This window comes from Oryx dammah, unplaced genomic scaffold (assembly GCF_014754425.2).
Source record: "Oryx dammah isolate SB20612 unplaced genomic scaffold, SCBI_Odam_1.1 HiC_scaffold_5, whole genome shotgun sequence".
In the NCBI taxonomy this organism is placed as follows: domain Eukaryota; kingdom Metazoa; phylum Chordata; class Mammalia; order Artiodactyla; family Bovidae; genus Oryx; species Oryx dammah.
Window position 1 is genome coordinate 8,505,415 of NW_024070189.1, and position 24,394 is coordinate 8,529,808.

At 39.9% G+C, this 24,394-nt stretch overlaps 2 protein-coding genes and 1 non-coding gene across 22 annotated transcripts in view; 1 reads left to right on the plus strand and 2 right to left on the minus strand.

The window, feature by feature from the left end:
• Positions 1 to 7,589, minus strand: part of PPIP5K2 (diphosphoinositol pentakisphosphate kinase 2) — a 79,158-nt gene extending 71,569 nt beyond the window's left edge. For all 17 annotated transcript variants that reach the window (XR_005721003.1, XR_005721002.1, XM_040239713.1 and 14 more), the window contains exons 1-2: positions 7,252 to 7,589; positions 984 to 1,370 (exon numbers count right to left, since the gene is read on the minus strand). Coding sequence is in view for 15 of the 17 variants with exons in the window: in XM_040239713.1 (XP_040095647.1) it covers positions 984 to 1,115 (132 nt within the window). In the remaining 2 variants the exon portion in view is untranslated. The remainder of the gene's footprint in view (positions 1 to 983; positions 1,371 to 7,251) is intronic.
• On the minus strand, positions 4,771 to 4,843 carry TRNAW-CCA. Its single transcript has one exon. It is a non-coding gene; the product is annotated as a tRNA-Trp (tRNA).
• Positions 7,590 to 7,615: 26 nt separating the features above from the next.
• GIN1 (gypsy retrotransposon integrase 1) overlaps positions 7,616 to 24,394 on the plus strand; it is a 35,024-nt gene continuing 18,245 nt past the window's right edge. For 2 of the 4 annotated variants that reach the window (XM_040239719.1, XM_040239720.1), the window contains exons 1-4: positions 7,646 to 7,716; positions 11,546 to 11,626; positions 21,984 to 22,129; positions 23,892 to 24,085. In XM_040239719.1, the coding sequence (XP_040095653.1) occupies positions 11,616 to 11,626; positions 21,984 to 22,129; positions 23,892 to 24,085 (351 nt within the window). In that variant the 5' untranslated portion in view covers positions 7,646 to 7,716; positions 11,546 to 11,615. Of the gene's footprint in view, positions 7,717 to 11,545; positions 11,627 to 21,983; positions 22,130 to 23,891; positions 24,086 to 24,394 lie in introns of all 4 variants that reach the window. The other 2 variants (XM_040239721.1, XM_040239722.1) reach the window with 1 other exon arrangement.

The following is a 24,394-nucleotide window of genomic DNA, read 5'->3' on the forward strand; positions in this document are numbered from 1 at the left end:
TGTTATTAAATAACTATGACAATATTTGAAGTCATCTAATAACTATTTTTAGTACGTTTACTACTTAAGTATAACACATTTTTGTTTTAAAAGGAAATTCTCTTTTCAATTGGCAATATAGGAAAAACATATTTTATATAAGTTTGTATTTGAAATCAGTTCTGTACATGTAAAGGGACAAAAATGATGAGCAATAAAAATACTGAGCTAACCTTAGCAAAATAAATATAATAAATATTTATTAAAGATTTGGTATGGTTTACACACATACACATACCAACTCACATAGATACTTGAGGTAGTTTCTCCTAGCTACACAGTTTAGACTTCTGAATAGTTAATAAATAGGGGTATCTTCAGGTTAATAAGCACCATTTGTGTTGCTGCTGCTGCTGCTGCTGCTAAGTCGCGTCAGTCATGTCTGACTCTGTGAGACCCCATAGACGGCAGCTCAACAGGCTCCTCTGTCCCTGGGATTCTCCAGGCAAGAACACTGGAGTGGGTTGCCATTTCCTTCTCCAATGCATGAAAGTGAAAAGTGAAAGTGAAGTCGCTCAGTCGTGTCCAACTCTTAGCGACCCCATGGACTATAGCCAACCTGGCTCCTCCGTCCATGGGATTTTCCAGGCAAGAGTATTGGAGTGGGGTGCCATTGCCTTCTCCGGAACTCTTTTCCTTTATGGCCCTGATTACTCTTTCTCCTTGTCACTTTTTCTCCCCAGCCCTGTGTTATACTAGGCATATCACTGAAAGATACTAAAATAGTCATTATGAAACAACTTAGAAATGTGACCTCTAATTGTCTTCCTGAAGCACTATAGTCAATAGTGTTACTAATGAAACACAGTCCATTTTTTCAGTTTAAAAATTTCCAACAAAATTCAATGTGGGGAAAAAAAAAGTCTTCCCTGTTTAAGACAATGTATCAATTCCCCTTCACAATGATCAGTAAAAAGCTTACTGGTCTTCAAGCAAACACTTACAGACTCATCCTCCTCCTCCTCATCTTCATCTGCATGGTGGAAGAAGTGTCGATAATTTCCAGCGTTTATTTCTGTATCTTCAGGTCCAACAAAGAATCTGGGGGCTTCACTCATTTTTATTTCATTTGACATAAATATAATTTAAATGTGCTATGCTAAAACTGTTTCTAAATAAACAGTACCTGAAAAAAGCATTCTCTCTATACTAACTGACACATGGGTCTGTTGCAGCTTGTTTCTGCTTATACAATCACTTGAACGTGTGATGACAGTTAGTTGGCAAGTGTTCATTTGTTCTCAGATATCATTACTTCATTGTTGATGCAGTTTAAAAGACAAAGATAGTGAGGCTACTTCTTCAGTGAGTTGATATGGCAATCCTTTTACCTAAAAAGCAATGAAAAAATTAATTTTGGAGACTGTACTTCAAAAACACTCAAGTAGAAATAACTTTGACATTGTAAAATTATTACCAATAACTTGATTTATAAATGAAAACACTTTCTCTCATAAATTTGAGAAATTTATACTCTCATCTTCAATATACATATTGAATATTTGACAAAGATGACACAAAATAACAAGATTAAAAAAAAGACTACACTAAATTCCTCAAGTCTAAAAATCTCTAGTGAATTAACAAAAAATTACTCAAATTATAACAAAATCATAAAAAGACACAGTTTAGTAATATCTGGACACAGTTTAGTAATATCTGAAGAGCATGGCGAAGAATAGATGAAATATAATGCAAGCTTAAAAATGACTGACAACAATCTAAATTTACATTAAATCAATTTCTAAAAGGCTTCAATTTATAAAAGTTCAATCTGCAAACAGTTTTTTTGGGGGACCATAACCATTCTGCATTTTGGTCTCATATATAAATCAACAAAACAATATTAGAATGAAAACAAGATTTCATTATAACAGCAGCTCTTAAACTTTTAGAGTCAAAAACTCTTTTGCAATACTGTATAATAGCTATAAATGAAGTATAACTTTAAAAATTGTGAATCACTGTACTGTATACTTGAGTGGACTCCGGGAGTTGGTAATGGACAGGGAGACCTGGCGTGCTGCAGTTCATGGGGTCACAAAGAGTTGGACACAACTGAGCCACTGAACTGAACTGAACTTACATTAATTGTTGGTTAATCACTAAGTCATGTCCAACTCTTCTGCGATCCCACTGACTGTAATCCACCATATTCCTCTGTCCATGGGACTTCCCAGGGAAGGATACTGTTAAAAGTTAACCTATTATAGATGGAGAAACAGTGGAAACAGACTTTATTATAAAGTCAGACTTTATTTTGGGGGGCTCCAGAATCACTGCAGATGGTGACTGCAGCCATGAAATTAAAAGACGCTTACTCCTTGGAAGAAAAGTTATGACCAACCTAGATAGTATATTCAAAAGCAGAGATATTACTTTGCCCACTAAGGTCCGTCTAGTCAAGGCTATGGTTTTTCCAGCAGTCATGTATGGATGTGAGAGTTGGACTGTGAAGAAGGCTGAGTGCTGAAGAACTGATGCTTTTGAACTGTGGTGTTGGAGAAGACTCTTGAGAATCCCTTGGACTGCAAGGAGATCCAACCAGTCCATTCTGAAGATCAGCCCTGGGATTTCTTTGGAAGGAGTGATGCTAAAGCTGAAACTCCAGTACTTTGGCCACCTCATGTGAAGAGTTGACTCATTGGAAAAGACTCTGATGCTGGGAGGGGTTGGGGGCAGGAGGAGAAGGGGACGACCGAGGATGAGATGGCTGGATGGTATCACTGACTCGATGGACGCGAGTCTGAGTGAACTCTGGGAGTTGGTGATGGACAGGGAGGCCTGGCGTGCTGTGATTCATGGGGTTGCAAAGAGTTGGACACGACTGAGCGACTGAACTGAACTGAACAGTATTAGATGTGGCAATACAAACTAAACACGAACCTTTTTCTTAAGGAGCTTAAGGTCTAGAAGGAAGACAGCCAAGTAAATTAACATTTTCTGTTTTAGTGTGGTCAGTGCACCAACAAAGCTGGACAACAGAAATATGCAATAAGGTCTCTATTCATCTAAGGAGGCAACAAAGAGAGCTTTTTATCAGTACCTATAAAAGCATGTTCACTTACATATACATTATGTATGCAAGTATGTATGTATGTACACACTTTATGGCATTCCTTTAAAATTGTACTTTTTCCCTAATTTAGCTACTCTAATGAAAGCAATAAAAATCCTGTTCTACAGGCAGAGTTGAAAATTAATTTTCAAAATTAGCTAGTGTCCATCATGAAAAGTCTAGAGTACATAAAAATGAAATTTTAGAGATCAATAATACCATGTCCCAGTGGCAGAACTACTGAATGCAGTTCCTAGTTATGGAATTTCTTGGTTGCCATTTCCACTGGAGTGGGTTGCCATTTCCTTCTCCAGCGGATCTTCCCGACCCAGGGATCGAACCCAGGTCTCCCGCATTGCAGGCAGACGCTTTAACCTCTGAGCCACCAGGGAATCCCAATTGTACCTATCTTTCAAGTCCTTTGACAGATTAATTTATGTTTTAAAAGGTCTTATATCCACTGGAGAAGGAAATGGCAACCCACTCTAGTGTTCTTGCCTAGAGAATCCCAGGGACGAGGGAGCCTGGTGGGCTGCCGTCTATGGGGTCGCACAGAATCGGACACGACTGAAGCGACTTAGTAGTAGTAGTGGTAGTATATCCCACTGCTCAGGCAATATTCCATGCCAATTTTATCAAAACATTTGGGAGAAGGGCCCAGATACTTTTATGGCTCCTCAGATTCTAATGTGCAGCCGATTTTGAGAACCCGTGTACAACTCAAAAACAGAAAGGGGAGTGTAGAACAATGGAAGCACATAGTAAGCAAAACAAGTGTTTGCTCCTTCCAAGAGCATGCTATTATTATAGGAAATCCGATGATCTGATAAAAAACGAAAGTGATGAAGCAGAGGCTTGTCTTCTCAATGCTTGGCACATCAAACATCAAGTACCTAACAAATATTCCTCCACAAACTTTTTCTTAACAATTTCCAAGATTTTTTCTCTGAATCATTCCCTTTGACCTTTGGTCACCCGCAACCTTGGCACTATTTAACTGTTTTGGTTACGTATATCCCTTCAAAACATGATAAGCTTCAAGAGAACGAACATTTATTCAACATTGCTACCTGATAAGTAATTTGTTAACTCAGAGCCTCCCAACACATAGCCTCATCATGAATCAATACTTTAAGCATATGCCCAAAAAATTGCCTCAGCATTTTTGGCACCTGGAACCCCCTGGCCAGTTGCCTCCAACACTGCTCTCTTCAGTTTCTCCTGGAAACACTGCACAAACACTTATCATTTGCTATGCATGCTCTAACAAGAAAGAAGTTTGGAAGCAGTTATGACTTTGTGATTTAGCAATTATTCTCAGCAATACTAGGATTAGAGATATTTTCCTCATTTGATAAATGCTTGCAGTACAGAAATGTCCATCATTATAAATGAGGTTCACATGAAGCAAAGAAAGTTCAAGAAATTCAACTGTAATCACACAATCAATGAGTTGTAAAAACAAATCAAATCCAAGTCCAAAGACCATCATAAACACTTAAGGGCCAAATCAGGACTCCACAGTCCTTATCACAGAATTATAGTGAGTAAAGTCACTCAGTCGTGTCCAACTCTTTGCGACCCCATGGACTGCAGCCTACCAGGCTTCTCCTCCCATGGGATTCTCCAGGCAAGAATACTGGAGTAGGTTACCATTTCCTTCTCTGGGGGATCTTCCCAACCCAGGGATCGAACCCGGGTCTTCTGCATTGGAGGCAGATGCTTTAACCTCTGAGCCACAGGGAAGCCCTATCACAGCAGTACACATACTTAATAAATACTTATAAAACTAAAAGTATGAAATCTATTTTTTGTTCCCCCTTCCCAAGTGGAATGTATACTGAAGCACAAGATGAGATTGCATGGGCATGACAGGAGAGCCAAGACATTCTAAATGAATTGCTATTTCACCCGAATCCCCGATAAACCAAATACAGCATATGCATTTCCACATTATAGAGTATTTCAATCAACCTGCACCCTCTGTCGTAAACCAAAACACGTAACTGTTTGACTTTAAAGACATTATATTATACAAATATTAAAGTTGAGCCTTTCCCATTTTTAAGATTCTTTCTATAGCAACAGTCCCATAAAGGACTGGCTACATCAGAATTACCTGGGAATATCTGTAAAAACCAAAGTTACCAGACCTACCACAAATCTTCTGCAGCAGCATTTCTTAACCAGATAATCTATATTTTAGCAAATCAATGTACAGCCAGATTTGGTAATCTGTTTATTTGTGCAAAACACAAATACCTCTTAAGGCTGACTTCTAGATTTGAAATTAGTACATGCTACTGAAGTATCCACACTCAAAAGCACTGGTTCTCAAACTCTATATTGCATTGCAATCACTTGGAGGGCTTGTTAAACCACTAAACTAAGAGCCTGGAAGTCACACCTCTGCCAACCCTCAAACACCCTCTCCCATCCTTTATGCTCCATAGCATTCTGGGTCTATCTTAATGTTTCCACTAGAGTTATGGTTTTCCTCCCCAGGTTTTTGTGAAAATTTTCAAATATTCAGAGAAATGGAAAAAACAGCTTACTATAAATTCCTATATACCCACCACTGGACTCAACAACGGCTCTACCATCTAAGCTGTTGACTTCAACACATGCCACCTCTAAATACTTTAGTATGCATCTCCTAAAAGCAAGGGCATACTCTTACATAACCACAATATCATTTCCACATAAGAAAATCAATGGTTCTACCATACTATTCAAATGTAGCTGAATGGATGCTTTTAGAGAACAAAGATGTCATCTATACACATTCCCAGTACTTTTACATAGCATTTATTTGGGTGAGGAGTAAGTGTTCCACCAATTGCTAAATTTAACACCCTCACAACCACCCTGCAAGTCAGGAGTTTAAAACTTAAACAGCAAGATTTGATTTGATACAACCTGCACCTTTTGCCCAACCATTTAATCATTTGCTATTTAAACAAGGCCATGTAAATTATTCTGGCTTCTGAATTATTTAATTCTGCCTCAGAATAGTAAAGCTCCGTGAAAACAGCTTGTGTCGGTCGTCAGACAAAAGTAGAAATCTCAAATATTTTTCTTAGCAATACTTTCAGCTACTGAAAACGTTAGTGAAGAAACTGGAAGCCATGACGCATACTGGTAGGACAAAGGTAATGTAAAAGCCGGCTTTTCAATACAGGTTCGAACGTTTACTAGCAGCAAAAATTTACTAGGGCACGTTAAGTGAGGCTTAGAGATGAGCCTTAGTTCCTACCTCTGTCAAATGAGAATAATAGTCTAATTCACCTCATAGAATCGTTCAGAGAAGTACAAAAGAAAAGACGTGAAGCACTTGGGACACACAAAAACTCAGTGAATTGCAGCTATCTTTTTTTAATTTGCTTGAAACCAAACCTTTATTTTTCACGCGGAATTTTCAGCAGCGAAGCAAAACCCTGCCCCACTGCAGAGCTAAGGTCAGCAGGGAGGCTTCCCATTTCTACAGCCAAGCCTCCCCGCACGCGGACGCCGAGGCTAGCGTTCTGCACAGGACTGCAAAGGTCGCAGGCGCCAGGAAGCCGCGGAGAACCTGGTCCGGGGTCCCCAGCCTTCAGCCCTTCTCCCTCGGAAGCGCGGGGACGCCACCCTCTCCCAACCGGTTCGGCGCGACAGGGACCCGCAGCCTCCTCCGCGGAGGAGGACGGGGCTTTGGTCTCCTCGAGCGGGGCCTCGAGCGGGGTGGAGGGAGGAGGCGAGGGGCAGAGGGACGAAGACTGAGGAGGGAAAGGGAAAACAGCCGTTGTCTACCTCCCCTCCCCAAACTCGAGATTGCCGACCCTGGTGGAACGAAACCGCCAGAGCCTCGCTAGCGCCTCGCGAGCTAAGGTGAGACCTCCGTTATCTCAAAAGCCGAGAAGAGGGAAGGAATGGAGGAGGAGGAAGTCGCGGAGGAAAAATGCAGACGCCGAAGGATCCCTTCCAGGCTGTGACGGCCACTCCTCCACACCCGGGCGGCCTTTCTCTCTAACCACGCGCCCCGCGGAGAAGCGGCAGCCAGCGGTTTCAAACAGCTGCCCTGCGGCGGCCGCAAACCTCTGGGGACTCGGCTCCGCATCTCCATTCTCCACAGTTCTCCATTCTCCTCAGTTCTCGTCTCCCCCAGCCCCCCGCACCTGCCACGGCTGCGGTCGTCACGGGAACTGCAGCAGATGTCCGAGTCCATTCAGGGACTCCATTCCCCCCCTTAATCTCGGGGGAGCGGGGGTTGGGGGGCGGTCAGGATTGAGGCGCCCGTCAAAGACTCCAGCTGCTGGCAGGAACGTGGGTCCTCTCTCCTCAGCGGCCGCGGAAAGGCCCACAGACGCGGTACCGAAGGTCCTACCGCACCTCGCGAAGCCCGATCACGCCTCTTCTCCTCCCCCTCCGGGTCTCACACAGAAACCTCCCCGGGCGGAACGATTTCCGGCGAGAGCCAAATGGTCCGCACCTAACCTTTTCTGACCGCGGCTCCGAGACACCCGACCCCGGCAGAAACACGCCCTCTGTAAACCACCACGCGGATAGTTCCGCTTCCGGCAGCACCACATAAGTCGCGAGAGGAAGCTTAAATCTTGACGGTAGCGTTTTGGACCACTTCGGTGAGTGGTCCTTTTAGTGTACTCTCACAGCTGCTGATCGTTTTAAAATGAGGCGTGACCTGACTAATTTCAAAGCCGGGAGAGGCGACCGGTTTAAAGAAGGGTTGAATTGGCTTTGTGAAGATTGCGCAGGCGCCCTTGGGGCGGGAGGGCCCTGTTTGGGGCGTTACGCTGCCGCCGCCCGCTGAGCGGCCAAGGGGCGAGTTCCGTTGTCGGGCTGAGGCTCCTATCCAAGATGAAATTATTGGAGGAATTAAAAAGTATTAACAGGAGTATTCACTGGTTTCATTTAATGTTTTACCAGGGACAAAGTGTAAAAAAAAAAAAAAAACTGATTAACGGGTCATTTTCTTGCTTACGCTAAATTTAGCTGGACCTTGCTCCTAAGAGTTAGTTAACAACCAGAACGCTCTGGAAACGCCCAAAGTGGCGTCTGAAACCGAGCAAACTCGGAAGTTGAGTGTGGCATTTGGCTGAAAGGAAAGGATTCTTTCCCCGTCCCCCCGCCCCCCTTTATCCTGTTTGTCCTTTAATCAGATATTCCCCGTTTTTCCCCAGATCAAAAATCTGTGCGGGGAGAGCAATGCGAGCTTACAAGAGAATCTTGTCCTTTTGTTTTAAAAGAAAATTACACCTCTCTGGGTTTTCTTTTAAATTAGTATGTCGGAACCAAAATGGAAAAATAGTTTTTAAAAAAATTCATTTTTCACACGTGGCTTCATTTGCATATGGAGATTAAGGCGTTTTTAAGTGAAATTTGCATGCTGAAGCTAAGCAGGTTATAGGGAAGTGTCTTGTATAATTGGATTTCCCAGTCGTCTTCGTTAACATAAAATTGTGCTCTTTCAATTTTTCAGAGATTAAAATAGAGTAATGCAGGAATAAAATTAATGATCCCAAGTAAAATGCTCATTGAAATATTACAGATTTTAAGTTTTAAAGTTGAAACTCGTGCATGTTATAACGTTTTAAAGGCTTAAATTAGGTGGTCCTGATGGGTTTTGCCCTAGGTGAAACACAGTTAAATCCTAATTTTATTTAAAGTGGTACTTAACTCCTTTTGTTGCCCACAGATAAAATTACTAAAGGAATTAAGTAATAAGTATTCACACTTAAAAGAAGTATCCACAGGTTTCATCAAATGGAAATGCAGTACTTGGATGCAACCTCAAAAACGACAGAATGATCTCTGTTTGTCTCCAAGGCAAACCATTCAGTATCACAGTTATCCAAGTCTATGCCCCAACCAGTAACGCTGAAGAAACTGAAGTTGAACAGTTTTATGAAGACCTACAAGACCTTTTAGAACTAACACCCAGAAAAGATGTCCTTTTCATTCTAGAGGACTGGAATGCAAAAGTAGGAAGTCAAGAAACACCTGGAGTAACAAGCAAATTTGGCCTTGGAATGCGGAATGAAGCAGGGCAAAGACTAATAAAGTTTTGCCAAGAAAATGCACTGGTCATAGCCAACACCCTCTTCCAACAACACAAGAGAAGACTGTACACAAGGACATCACCAGATGGTCAACACCGAAATCAGATTGATTATATTCTTTGCAGCCAAAGATGGAGAAGCTCTATACAGTCAACAAAAACAAGACCAGGAGCTGACTGTGGCTCAGATCATGAACTCCTTATTACCAAATTCAGACTTAAATTGAAGAAAGTAGGGAAAACCGCTAGAGCATTCAGGTATGACCTAAATCAAATCCCTTATGATTATACAGTGGAAGTGAGAAATAGATTTAAGGGCCTAAATCTGATAGATAGAGTGCCTGATGAACTATGGAATGAGGGTCATGACATTGTACAGGAGCCGGGGATCAAGACCATTCCCATGGAAAAGAAATGCAAAAAAGCAAAATGGCTCTCTGGGGAGGCCTTCCATAATAGCTGTGAAAAGAAGAGAGGCGAAAAGCAAAGGAGAACAGGAAAGATATAAGCATCTGAATGCAGAGTTCCAAAGAATAGCAAGGAGAGATAAGAAAGCCTTCCTCAGTGATCAGTGCAAAGAAATAGAGGAAAACAACAGAATGGGAAAGCCTAGAGATCTCTTCAAGAAAATTAGAGATACCAAGGGAACATTTCATGCAAAGATGGGCTTGATAAAGGACAGAAATGGTATGGACCTAAAAGAAGCAGAAGATATTAAGAAGAGGTGGCAAGAATACACGGAAGAACTGTACAAAAAAGATCTTCACGACCCAGATAATCATGATGATGTGATCACTCATCTAGAGCCATATCTTGGAATGTGAAGTCAAGTGGGCCTTAGAAAGCATCACTACAAACAAAGCTAGTGGAAGTGATGGAATTCCAGTTGAGCTGTTTCAAATCCTGAAAGATGATGCTGTGCAAGTGCTGCACTCAATATGCCAGCAAATTGGGAAAACTCAGCAGTGGCCACAGGACTGGAGAAGGTCAGTTTTCATTCCAATTCCAAAGAAAGGCAACGCAAAAGAATGCTCAAACTACCGCACAATTGCACTCATCTCACATGCTAGTAAAGTAATGCTCAAAATTCTCCAAGCCAGGCTTCAGCAGTATGTGAACTGTGTACTCCCTGATGTTCAAGCTCGTCTTAGAAAAGGCAGAGGAACCAGAGATCAAATTGCCAACATCCGCTAGATCATTGAAAAAGCAAGAGAGTTCCAGAAAAACATCTATTTCTGCTTTTATTGACTATGCCAAAACCTTTGACTGTGGATCACAATCAACTGTGGAAGATTCTGAGAGAGATGGGAATACCAGACCACCTGACCTGCCTCTTGAGAAATCTATATGCAGGTCAGGAAGCAACAGTTAGAACTGGACATGGAACAACAGACTGGTTCCAAATAGGAAAAGGAGTATGTCAAGGCTGTATATTGTCACCCTGCTTATTTAACTTATATGCAGAGTACATCATGAGAAACACTGGGCTGGAAGAAACACAAGCTGGAATCAAGATTGCCGGCAGAAATATCAATCACCTCAGATATGCAGATGACAACACCCTTATGGCAGAAAGTGAAGAGGAACTAAAAAGCCTCTTGATGAAAGTGAAAGAGAAGAGTGAAAAAGTTGGCCTAAAGCTCAACATTCAGAAAACGAAGATCATGGCATCTGGTCCCATCACTACATGGGAAATAGATGTGGAAACAGTGCAAACAGTGTCAGACTTTTTTTTTTTTTGGCTCCAAAATCACTGCAGATGGTGACTGCAGCCATGAAATTAAAAGACACTTAGTCCTTGGAAGAAAAGTTATGACCAAACTAGATAGTATATTCAAAAGCAGAGACATTACTTTGCCGACTAAGGTCCGTCTAGTCAAGACTATGGTTTTTCCTGTGGTCATGTTGGACTGTGAAGAAGGCTGAGTGCCAAAGAATTGATGCTTTTGAACTTGGAGAAGACTCTTGAGAGTCCCTTGGACTGCAAGGAGATCCAACCAGTCCATTCTGAAGGAGATTAGCCCTGGGATGTCTTTGGAAGGAATGATGCTAAAGGTGAAGCTCCAGTACTTTGGCCACCTCATGCGAAGAGTTGACTCATTGGAAAAGACTGATGCTGGGAGGGGTTGGGGACAGGAGGAGAAGGGGACGACAGAGGATGAGATGGCTGGATGGCATCACTGACTCGATGGACGTGAGTCTGAGTGAACTCCGGGAGTTGGTGATGGACAAGGAGGCCTGGCGTGCTGCGATTCATGGGGTCGCAAAGAGTCAGACACGACTGAGCGACTGAACTGAACCCAGGGACAAAGTATAACAAATAATCAGGTTTGACCCGGACAGTTCATTAATTAGGAATTGTAATCAGCTTTATTGCCTTTTCTTACTACCAGGTATTTCAACACACAAACAATATTTGTCAAAGAATTCTTGAAAATATGAGCATATCCAAAAAAAAAAAAGATGAAGACGATGTAAGATTTATGTTATCTTCATCTTTATAACTCAAGCCGCCTAATTCTCCCTTGTAAATGATTTCTTTCCTTAATAATATTTGCAAACAGACATTTTGTTTATGTTTGTTCTGAGTATTACAGCTTAAAGCCATTTTCTCAAATTAACTGCTGGGATGGTTTCTAGAGACCAAGTAGTGAATGTACTTTCGAGAAGGGAAAAATTACTTTTAAGTTTCACCAGTAAGTAAATAGCAAACACGTGCAGGAAGCTTTTGGCCTTCCACTTGGACTTCCTTCATGACTCAGACGGTAAAGAATCTACCTGCAATGCAGGAGACCCGGGTTCCATTTTTGGGTTGGGAAGAACTGGAGAAGAGAATAGCTACCCACTCCAGTATTTTGCTGGGAGAATCCCGTGGACAGAGGACACTGGTGGGCTACAGTCCATGACGTTGCAGAGTTGGACAGGACTGAGTGACTAACACTGTCACTTAAAAGGCTATACTTTTTGTGAACTGATTTTTCTTTCTTATGCATTTCTGTTTCTTCTTGTCCTCTGTCTTTACTGACAGAACAGTATTAAGTATTATGGCTGATAAATACGTAAACATTTTAACAATAATTATATATTGCTTTACCATATGCAAAGAGCATTTCAAATCCATTATCTCATTGATCTTTATAATTGTGAAAAAGAAAGGATAAGTAATATTTCCGTTTTGTCAAACATGGATACTGAGACTTAGGTAACTGTTGCATGCTAGAAATTTTGACTCCTAAAAGCCTTGCCTTTTCAGATAGGCCCTTTGTGAAGTGAAGTAATTGTCACCTGTGGAATGTGTGCTCTTTTTATATTGAATGCTACCTCTCCTGTCAGGAAATGCAAGTAATTCTTGTTCATTTATAAATAGTTGAATAGCCACTGTGTCCCTATAAAAGTCATTTTATAGCTTTCTTAACAGAAGCCTGAACCAAGTATCAATGTTATGAAAGCTGAGGATGAGAAATAATTAAATTAGTGGGGAGGGGTGTTGAGGTTGGAAAAACATGAAATTTGAAACAACAGAGACCAAGGTTTAAATGTCAATGGATGGGCTCCCTTTATTGCCTTGAGGAAAGTGGATAATCTCTCTGAAGCTCCATTTTTTAATCTCTAAAATGTATGCAAAATTACTACCTACCCCTTAGGATGTTGTGAGGACCTTCACAGTATAGTACCATATACATGTTTGCAGCTGTTATTAAAATTTGCGTTTGTAGATATTTTTAAAAATTAATTTTTAAAAATTGTTTCCCATCTGTAGTTTTGGCTTTTCTAGATGTCATAAAAAGAGTAGCATGTAGTATGTTTGTAGCCTTTTGTGTCTGGGTTTTGCTTAGTACAATAATTTTGAGATTCGTCCCTATTAAATATATTTGTAGTTCCTTTTTGCTGAGGGGTATTCCAACTGTGTTTATCCATTTGTTTATCCATTCACTTGTTGATGAACATTTAGATTGTTTTTAGGTTTTGGCTGTTATGAATAAACATTCTAGAAACATTCACATACAGATTTTTGTGTGGACATGTACTTTCATTTCTCTTAAGTTAAAGCTGTTTTCCAACATGTTCACACCATTTTTTATTCTTACCAGCAGTGCTTTGCTTGCTTGGTAGTACTTAGTATTGGCAGATTTTTTTTTTTTTTTTTTTTTGCCATTTTGATGGATTTGTAGTGGTATCTTATTGTGATTTCTTTATTCTTATTGCTTGATTTCTTTCCGAATATTTGTTAAAGAACAGTTCTGTATGTTTCCTTGCTGTTGGAGTTCTCTGACAGTGTGTTTGCTTTCATCATTGGTTTTGATTTCCTGTCTCATCCTGTTGTCTGCTTAGTTGTCATCAATCTAGACCCGCTGCCCTCCCTCTCCCCCCTCCGCCCCCAAGGCTGTAGTTTACCCATCCATCTCCCTTCCCCCGTCCCCCCACTTGCTCTGGTCATAGCCGTGCTGTGGTCCACAGCGTGTGTACCCTTAGTCAGGTTTGTGTTTTGTCTTCATGTCTCATTAAATGGTGTTTTTCCCCCATAGCAGTAAGTTGAATTGGTGTATCACTGTGCAGTTACAGGAGAAGGCAATGGCAACCCACTCCAGTACTCTTGCCTGGAAAATCCCATGGACGGAGGAGCCTGATAGGCTGCAGTCCATGGGGTCACACAGAGTCGGACACGACTGAAGTGACTTAGCAGCAGCACCAGCATTGCAATTGGGAGCTTCCCAGGTGGCTCAGTGGTAAAGAATACATCCGCCAGTGCTGGAGATGCAGGTTCGATCTCTGGTCTGGGAAGACCTCCTGTAGAAGGAAATGGCAACCCACTCCAGTATTCTTGCCTGGAAAAACCCCATGGAGTGAGGCACCTGGCAGACTGCAGTCCATGGGGTCACAAAGAGTCAGACACGACTTAACACCTGAACAGCAGCAAAAACTTGTGGTTTTAATTTGTGTTTTTCATTGCATAATGGTGTTGAACGTCTTTACATGTTATCTGCTAACCATATCTTCTTTGATGAAGTGTCTGTTCACATCTTTTTCACACTTTAAAAATCAGATTGTTTGCTCTCTTATTATTGGGCTTTGACAGTTCTTTATAGATTCTGGACCCAAGTTTTTTTATTATGTATGACTGCAAATATTTTCTCCCAGCTGTGATTACTCTTGTTTCCTTAACAGTATTTTAAAAAGAACGTAAGTTTAATTTTTTCTTTTACGGGTGGTTCTTTATGTTTGCTATCTGGAAGTCATTGTCTAACTTAAGCTTACAAAAATTTTCTCTTTTACTGTCTTCTAGAATTTCTCTAACTTTAGTTTTTACATTTAGATCTGTAAACCATCATGAATAATTTTAATTTCTTTGTATGGTGCAAGGTGTTTGTTGAGATTCATCTTTTTTAATGTGGATGTGTAGTTAAGTTGCTTCAGCATCATTTATTGTAAACATTACTCTCTCTCTGTTGAATTACCTTGGCACCTATGTAAAAAAATGAGTAAATACCATTTCTGTGTAGCTGTATTTCTGGATACTATTTTGTTCCATAGATTGATGGCTATCATTTTGTTGCAGGAAGGGGGACCCCCTTCCAGGGCCCGAAATTGGGCTCTTGTCTAACACTTGGAAATTAATTGTCCAAGGAGACACATGTGCTGACAAAGCAAGAGATTTTCTTGGGAAAGGGCACCCGGGTGGAGAGCAGTAGGGAAGGGAACCCAGGAGAACTGCTTTGCCACCTGGCTCGCAGTCTCGGGTTTTATGGTGATGGGATTAGTTTCTGGGTGGTCTTTGGCCAATCATTCTAATTCAGAGTCTTTCCTGGTGGCGCATGCATTGCTCAGCCAAGATGGATGCTAGCGAGAGGGATTCTGGGAAGTGGACGGACACGCAGTGTCTCCTTTAGACCTTTCCCGAACTCTTCCGGTTGGTGGTGGCTTATTAGTTCTGTATTCCTTATCAGGATCTCCTGGCATAAAACAACTCATGCAAATGGTTACTATGGTGCCTGGCCAGGGTGGGCGGTTTCAATCAGTGTGCTTCGCCTAACAGTTTTGCCAGTACCACGAGGTCTTGATTACAATAGCATTAAAGTAAGTCTTGAAACAAGGTAATATACAAATTTTCAACTATATTCTTGTTTTCCAAACTTGTTTTAGCTATTGTGAGTCATCTGGTTTTCCATATCGATTTTTTAATTATTATTATTTTTGTCCGTGCCACAAGGCATGCAGGATCTTAGTTCCCTGACCAGGAATTTAGCATACCCCCAGCACCACTGGACTACCATCTCAATTTTAGAATCAGCTTGTCGATTACTACAAAAGAGCTTGTTGGGTTTCTGTTTGCATTGCATTGATTCTGTAAGTCAATTTGGGGAGAATTGACATCTTAGTGAGTTTATACAGCTTTTTTCATTGTTAGGGTGGGGAGTGTTTTTTTTTTCCCACCAGGCAGAAGCCTGTAGAGGAATTTTTTAATGCTATTTCAGAAAGGAATAATTTACTTCCATTGTTGAATATTATAATTTACCAGTCAATTTCAATCTAAATTAACCCCTTGAGGTCTTTTTTTCTTATCTGGAAAATGGGATATTGTATGGGCTTCCTTTCAGTGCTGTTTTAAAGTATTTTTAGATGAGATCTACTTTTTCATTGTGTGATGTGGTATATTTAATTTTTCAAAAATCTTTTCATCTTTCCCTACTTGAAGATTAAATATATTTTACTGTCCTTTTCTATATTATAATTGCGTGAAAGAATAGAATAATGAAACAATAGAAATAATGAAATGAAGTAACTCTTCTGTTAATGATAATTGGTCTTTCAATTTAGAGGGTGTTATTTCCTGAACATTTTGGAAATTAGAAATACATGTCATCAAGAATGATGTGTTAAAGAAGTATAAAAATTAATTTTACTAAGAGAAAATGAAATGGAATGCCTTTTTCTTCTGTGAAATTACCACCTGCCTTATTTTCTTTATTTAGGAAGTGCTTAGGAAAGAGATTGGAGAAGGAAATGGTAACCCACTCCAGTGCTCTTGCCTGGAGAATCCCAGGGATGGCGGAGCTTGGTGGGCTGCCATCTGTGGGGTCACACAGAGTCACGACTGAAGCGACTTAGCAGCAGCAGCAGCAGTAGGAAAGAGATACAAGAAAATGACCTGATAGGTGCTTTTTGTTATGCACTTAGAGAACTTAGTATTAACTTGTTTTCTGCCAGGTTTCCTTAGTTCCAGTTAAAGAAATGCTGGAAACTTTTAGTCTTTATCTCTAAGTGACTTATAATATCAGGTTGTTAGTCTACAACCTTTTCTTAATCTCTGAAAATTTAAAAGTCTAGTTTGTGTTTACTTATTAAATGCCTAATTCACAGTTGTCAAACTCTGTGCCAAGGCTTTCCAGGACATCATAGTGATTTCACAGGGTACCATGAAGTGTTTTAAACCTTCGAGGGAAACACAGCTATATTCAACGTCTATCAGATGCCTTGTGGACTACTAGTTCACAGTTTCAACATCAGGTCAAACTCCTTTCCTTTCTTTCACATCTTTGCAAAACTGGGTTTTGGATGTTGGCTGTGGTAATAATGCAAACACTGCATGGAAACCAGTATGGAGGAAGGAAAGAAGGTGACAGTGTTTAATCTGATTCCCAGGCTTGAGAAGTGGAGCACTGACCAGAGGCGCATGCGTACCATTAGTAAGAAACTCGAGTTACCTCCAACACTATATACTGAATATTTTGTCCCTCCAAAATTCCTATGTTAAAGTTCTAAGCCCTAATGAGATGGTATTAGTAGGTGGTGCCTTTGGTAGGTGATTAGATCCTGAGGGTAGACCTCTCAGGAATGGAATAAGTGTCTTTATAGAAGAGAACTCCGAGAGCTCCTGAACCCCTTCTACCATGTGAGGATGTAGCAAAGATGCCATTTATGAAGCAGGAAGCAAGCTCTCACCAGACGGAATCGACCACTTGTTCTTGAACGTCCCAGCCTCTGAAACTAGGAGAAGCAAATGTTTGTTATTATTAAGTCATCTAGTCTATGATACACTGCTGCTGCTGCTAAGTCGCTTCAGTCGTGTCAGACTCCACGCGACCCGTAGACGGCAGCCCAGCAGGCTCCCCCGCCCCTGGGATTCTCCAGGCAAGACACTGGAGTGGGCTGCCATTTCCTTCTCCATGATCCATTGCTACAGCAACCCAGATGGAGTAAGACACCCTGGAGAAGGGAAAGGGGGAGGGGAACGGTGGGAACTCAGAGAGGTTTCTAACTATAAGGGCAAAATATAGACATCACTGTGCTTTTTGCGAACATTTGTGTTTCCTCATGGCCAGTTTTCTCCTACCAGTTACAGTTACCCACATCCTCCTATGTTTCAGTGTGGTGAATCACATGGATTGATTTGCTTATGTTGAAGAATCCTTGCTTCCCTAGTATAAACCTCTGTGTTTTAAGGCCTGTACTTCCTTTGAGGTGTGAGAGTTTGGTCTTTTACTCCTGCAGGCTTTTCAGAGGCCTGATGAGACTTCTTCCCCTTTCCCTTAAAGTCCTTTAGGAAATTTTGCAACCTTTACTGGTCTCTGAAATGGAGGCAACAGAGAATTTTACATTTTAAACAAAATAAACATCTTCCTGCAGGTACCGTGCTCTCAGTGGCTAAACTGGGATGTTTTATTGAAGTTTTCTTTTAGATGATTTAGAATATTGGTGGTCCCAAAAGCCAGTAAGGGAAAACATGGGGTCACTGGGGGAATGACCCAGGGGTCACATGGGGAATGTGGGGTCATTTGTAATATATGATGAATTTTATAGAATATAGACCGTAATGATGTAAACTAAGAAAAAGCAGGTCCTTCTGTCTTTTAGACTTGGAAGAGCTTGTGTCAGTGTATCTTAGAAAAGTAAGATAGGAAAAAGATTTTTCTTGTTTGTTGGTAGTTTTTTTAAGAGTGAAGGAGAATTAATACAAAACTGGAATGACAGGCAAATAGATTGGTAGACTGACAGTCTATACTCCCTACTTGAAACCACACACAGCTTCCTAAATTGAAAATTGATGAAGGATGGAAGTTTGCTACAGGATCCTTTGGCAGAGGAAAGGCTGTAGACAGGATGGATGACATGAAAGTAAGAGCATTGAGGTTGCGGAGTAGCGCTTCCCCACAGTCAGTTGGAAAAGCACTGAGATTTAGAGCAACGCAGAGCTGGAGAACACCAGAAGTGTCTACAGGAAGGACTGAGTGCACACAGGGCAGACCCTCTTGATGCGCTTACTGTTGCCAGCTTCATCTAGGAGAACTTTTATACACATCTTTTGATGGTCATACACTCATTTCACTAGGATATAAACTTAAAAATAGAATTGCCAAGTCCTTAGGGTAGACATATGCTTAGCTTTAGAAGAAGCTGTCAGCTTTCCAAAGAGACTGTAGCCTTTTACACTTACACAAACAATGCATGAGAGTGTCCTCCCAACACCTGCTGTCTGTGTTTTTAAATTTAGCCTCTTTGGTAGTGTATAGTTGTAACTAATTTTGGCTTTAGTTTGCATTGCCCTGGGAGTAATGATGTTTGAGGACATTTTCACTTGCTTATTATCCCTTTGGGCATTCACTTTTTTTGAAATCTCATGTAAGGTATTTCCCTATTTTTTAATATTTTTATCCTTTTCCTTTTGATTTTGTCATAATTCATTGTATTTGCTGGGTATGAGTCCTTTGTTAGATATATATATATATATTAAAGTTGTCTTCTCCCAGTCAGTGGATTATCTTTTCCCTTTCTTAATGGTCTTTTGATGAACAGATTTTGATTTTAATAAAATCTAACTTGTTATAATGTTTTTCTTTTATGAATAGGACTTTTTGTTCCTGTTTCAGAGATCTTTATCTTTTCTCAAGGTTTTGAAGATCTTTTTCTATGTTTTCATCCAGAAGCTTTATACTTTACTTTTCATATTTAGGTTTATGATTTATCTGGAATTTTGTAGAAGATGTTGGTAGCTGGTTGATATTAATTTTTTCTGATACAAATATCCAATTGCTTCAGCATCATTTATTGAAAAGACCATCTCTTCTCCCATTGAATCAATGCCCTTGTTGTAAAGTAATTGACTGTATACATGTGGATTTAATTCTGGACTCTATATTCTATTTCCATGGCCTATTTGTCTAACCTTATGCCAAGACTTCACTGTTGTATTTACTGTAGTTTTATAAATGGTTTTAAAGTCTGATCCATTTATTTTTGAGATGTTTTAGAAATTGTAATAAGGTACATTTGTTTGATTTTTGTTTGTAACCATTTATTACAAAATAAAATTATCTATTAAGAATTTAATTAGAATAAACTGTTTTATAGAGATAATTAACCTGTTTTTTAGTTACGATAGGAGAGAATTAGCCTTGTAGAACATTTGTTTTTAAAATAGCCTACACTTTATACTAATCTAAGGTTAAGGGATGTTAGAAACATACTGATATTCCAGAGTTGTGAAAAGAAAGATCAGAAAGATGGTTATTAAATGTGCAAAGTGCTATTTCATTGGCGAAGAGACTTAATAGGCTATTTAAGACCTAGTTCATAGGCCTAGTCTGTTCTGCTTTGTTCTGACCTTCTCTCTGCAGTAATATTATAATATTTTCTTTTAGCTTTATTCTTAGATTTTCTGATGGTCAGTAAACGTCCATATTGATTTTGAAAATTCAAAATGTTAAGTCTTTGCATCAGTTAACATTTCTAGTGGGAAACAGAAGGTATACTCTGGTGGGATTTTAAAGAAAATTTAATAAAGCTCCTGTTTATACACGATCAATTTAGTTCAGTTCAGTCGCTCAGTCGCGTCCGACTCTTTGTGACCCCATGAATCGCAGCACGCCAGGCCTTCCTGTCCATCACCAACTCCCGGAGTTCACTCAGATTCACGTCCATCGAGTCAGTGATGCCATCCAGCCATCTCATCCTCTGTCGTCCCTTTCTCCTCCTGCCCCCAATCCCTCCCAGCATCAAAGTCTTTTCCAATGAGTCAACTCTTCTCATGAGGTGGCCAAAGTACCTCATTTAGCATCATTCCTTCCAAAGAAATCCCAGGGTTGATCTCCTTCAGAATGGACTGGTTGATCTTGCAGACCAAGGGACTCTCAAGAGTCTTCTCCAACACCACAGTTTAAATGCATCAATTCTTTGCCAGTCAGCCTTCTTCACAGTCCAACTCTCACATCCATACATGACCACTGGAAAAACCATAGCCTTTACTAGACAGACCTTAGTCGGCAAAGTAATGTCTCTGCTTTTTAATATGCTATCTAGGTTGGTCATAACTTTTCTTCCAAGGAGTAAGCGTCTTTTAATTTCATGGCTGCAGTCACCATCTGCAGTGATTTTGGAGCCAAAAAAAATAAAGTCTGACACTGTTTCCACTATTTCCCCATCTATTTCCCATGAAGTGATGGGACCGGATGCCATGATCTTCGTTTTCTGAATGTTGAGCTTTAAGCCAACTTTTTTACTCCCCTCTTTCACTTTCATCAAGAGGCTTTTTAGCTCCTCTTGACTTTCTACCATAAGAGTAGTGTCATCTGCATATCTGAGGTTATTGATATTTCTCCGGGCAATCTTGATTCCAGCTTGTGTTTCTTCCAGTCCAGCGTTTCTCATGATGTACTCTGCATATAAGTTAAATAAGCAAGGTGACAATATACAGCCTTGACGTACTCCTTTTCCAGATGGCAAGGGTCAAAGAAAGCAACATGGCTCCTGGAGACTAGCGACAGCAGAAAATAACTACCACCTCTAGGGCTGAAGCTTCAAGAAGGGGAAATGGTACAGACTTCCAGTGAGAGCAGGAGACACACACGATGGGCTTCCTAGTAAGGAGCTGTGGTTGTAGAGGGTTGCCGCTTAAATCAAGGAAGGACCTGGGAAGTAAATATCCTGATGTCTTCTGCTGCCTGATTTCACTGCTTGTACCTCCTGCTGGACAAGGCCAACCAAAAAACTGTAAATGCAATCTGTAAAGGTAGGTCTGTTAGGGTACAGCAGCAGGGAGAGTAAGGTCAAAAATATATCTGGATCAGTTGGGTGCTGACAGACAGAATAACCAGCACAGAATAGTTTGTTTCAACTGAAAATACGCAAGAAAAGATGTTTTTATTTTTAATGTAATGGTTTTTCATAATGCTTAGGGTCTAAAATAGAGAAGTTTTGTTTGGCCAGTACAGCCAGACTTTTCTTTATAACACAGAGAAAGTACACACAGAACAAAAATATTTTCTGTTCAAGAAAAATTAGCTCACATGTAGTTCAGAATAGTGTATGAAATCTAGCATAGCTAAAATCTTCTTTGTCATTTATCATCTGAACGTTTTAAAAATGGATCTTTTTCATAAATGATTTAGATTTTTTGTGACCATGAATATATTTAGAAGTAACATAAAACTACATTTTTCCTTTTATCACTTATGATTTATTTAAATGTCACATAACAGAACCATCCTATATAAGTAACATTTCAAGTGATGTGTAGTAAGAAACTTTAAGCAAAACTTTTTGAAGTATACTTGTTCATTTCCTTTTTTCCTAGTATGTGGAAATTTTTCAGTATTTCTTTTCATTTGGAAAGAGACAAGATATTGTGTCATGTTGTATCTCAAAAATAGCATTTGGATATTCTAGTTCATATACATCATACTGTTCCTTTTCTGTACTGCAGTTATTTCTTGTCACTGATAATATTCCAGGAAAGTTCAATTCACGGATAAGCACAAATATGACACAAGCCTGAACTGAAATAGCAACTGGATTAGTTTATCACTTAAATTGTATCTTTAAATACCTTTTACCTAGGTTCATGATGGTTCGTAGTGGAAAAAATGGTGACCTTCATCTTAAACAGATTGCATATTATAAACGAACTGGTGAATATCATCCAACTACACTGCCTAGTGAGAGAAGTGGCATAAGAAGAGCAGCAAAAAAATTTGTCTTCAAAGGTAAAATACCCGATTTTTAGTATAGAGCTTTATACAGGTGCTTCGCCATGTGGAGTTCTTTGTCGAGTTCTGAGAATTTCTGTAGCAATTGGTTGTTGCTTAAATTGATAATGCCATTCAGTCGAAAGCAAAATAAAAATCACATTGAAGCCAGCTGAAGGCTAGTAACCATGAAAGGGGCATTTCAAATCATAGACAGAAAGTGACAGCATGAAAAAAACCAGAACACTTGCCTAAATTAACACCGCTCTTGTCCCTCGGTGAGTCCTACTTTAGTGGTGGACTTGCAAGCACTCACGTCCCTCTCAATGAAGAACTGACTTGATGTCTAATATGAAAATGTTGACAAAGTTAACTTATTTACTCCATTATTTCCGTGGTTCCTCCCTCTTACTGCTGTTAAATGGTTTCATATTTATCTTTGAACTCCTAATCTCCCTGAGTGAATTAAATGTTTGAAAGGCAGTGGAATATTTATCTTGAAAGATTATGATCATTCTCCCTTCGTTGTCCTCCTCCTCCAAAAGGGAAGAGAAGTTTGAGATGGATAAGCAAAAAGTACAGTCACCAGATGGCTAAATGAATGTTGGTGTTATTAACAGGAATTTTGCCTGTAGGTACAGAATCAGGCTTTCCTCAAAGCAGGTCAAGAAAATTCTAAGATTATAAATAAATGCCTGCTTATTTCTCCCTGCGTACATCCCTTCCAGTAACTCCCTTAAATTTAAGAATGCTAAGTTGAGTTGGTCATGTCCTGCTCTGCGACCCCGTAGACTGTAGCCCGCCAGGCTTCTGTGTCCATGGGAATCTCCAGGCAAGAATACTGGAGTGGGTTGCCATTTCCTTCTGCAGGCAGTCTTCCCACCCAGGGATTGAACCTGCATCTCTTATGTCTCTTACATACCTATTACATTTTACACTAAAGAGAATTTGTTCATTCGTTCATTTATTGATTTATGCACCAGTTGTTTACTGGGTTCCTACTATGTGCTAGTCACATTTTAGGCCTTGGGAATACACTGATGAATGAAGTAGATTAGCCTCCTGGCCTCAAGTTGCTTACTTTCTAATTCAAGTAAGGAAAGTTCCACTCAGCATATTCTTAGCTAAGCACACTAATAATGGTGTCTTTTGGAGTTTGAATATTCATCCACACTGGAGAGGTGGCAGTTCTCTTCATGCCCTGATTACATTGCCCAGTCATAGACTCTTTTAGGTGTCTGCAAAGGAAAGCAGAACTGTCCTGTAGATTAAAGTTCTGCTCCTTTGTTGGCTTTACTAACCCTATTTCCTACTCAAATCCAAAAAAACTTAAGAGAGGTTGTGGCTTACAAAAATACAGCTCTGATGAAATGCTCTTTTGGAAAACGCTATTCCAGAAGTTGCTTATCTGTACATAATTTATTTGCTAATTCATGCTATTTTTAGGAGGTGCCTGCTGTTAGTGTTTTTCTAGTTTGATTACTCCCATAGGAAGATGATTTTATACTCCCATATTACCATGTGCTTTGGTAAACAAGCTAGCTCTACTTGATTTGATAGCTACAAAACTATAGCAGCTAGTTCTGCATATCCAGTAAGTATAACAGCTGAAGATGATTCAGATTGTTTGGTAGCATCATCACAAATATTCTATCTTAGAAGGAGAAAGATTTAACCAAAACAAAAACCCTCATGGTTTGAAGATAAAGCTGTGATTATCTTAAAACTATATAGATGTCTAAAAATTGCAATGATATCATTTTGGTGTTTTTTATTCCAGAAAAGAAGCTGTTTTATGTCGGAAAAGACAGGAAACAGGATCGCTTGGTAGTTGTTTCAGAAGAAGAAAAAAAGAAAGTCCTAAGAGAATGCCATGAAAATGACTCTGGAGCCCATCATGGCATATCCAGAACCCTTACTCTGGTGGAATCCAGTTACTATTGGACTTCCGTGACCAATGATGTCAAACAGTGGGTATGGCTTATGTCTTTAGAATATTTGAATAATGTCTTTACAGGATACATTCAGAATTCATTACTGCTCCAGATTAACTCTAGACATGACTTCTCATTAAGTACTTTTTGTATGGTCACTTCTCATTAAGTACTTTTTATATGGGTAGTTTTTTGTGCAGAACATTTAAAGAGTTTTATTTCCCTTCAAAAGTCTTCTTTAAAATCACTGAAATATAATTTGAACTAGAGCAAAGCATTATTTAAATATTTGAATTTACTATATTTAGATTATCTTAGGCACAGATTTTCATCATTGAACTATTTTGTG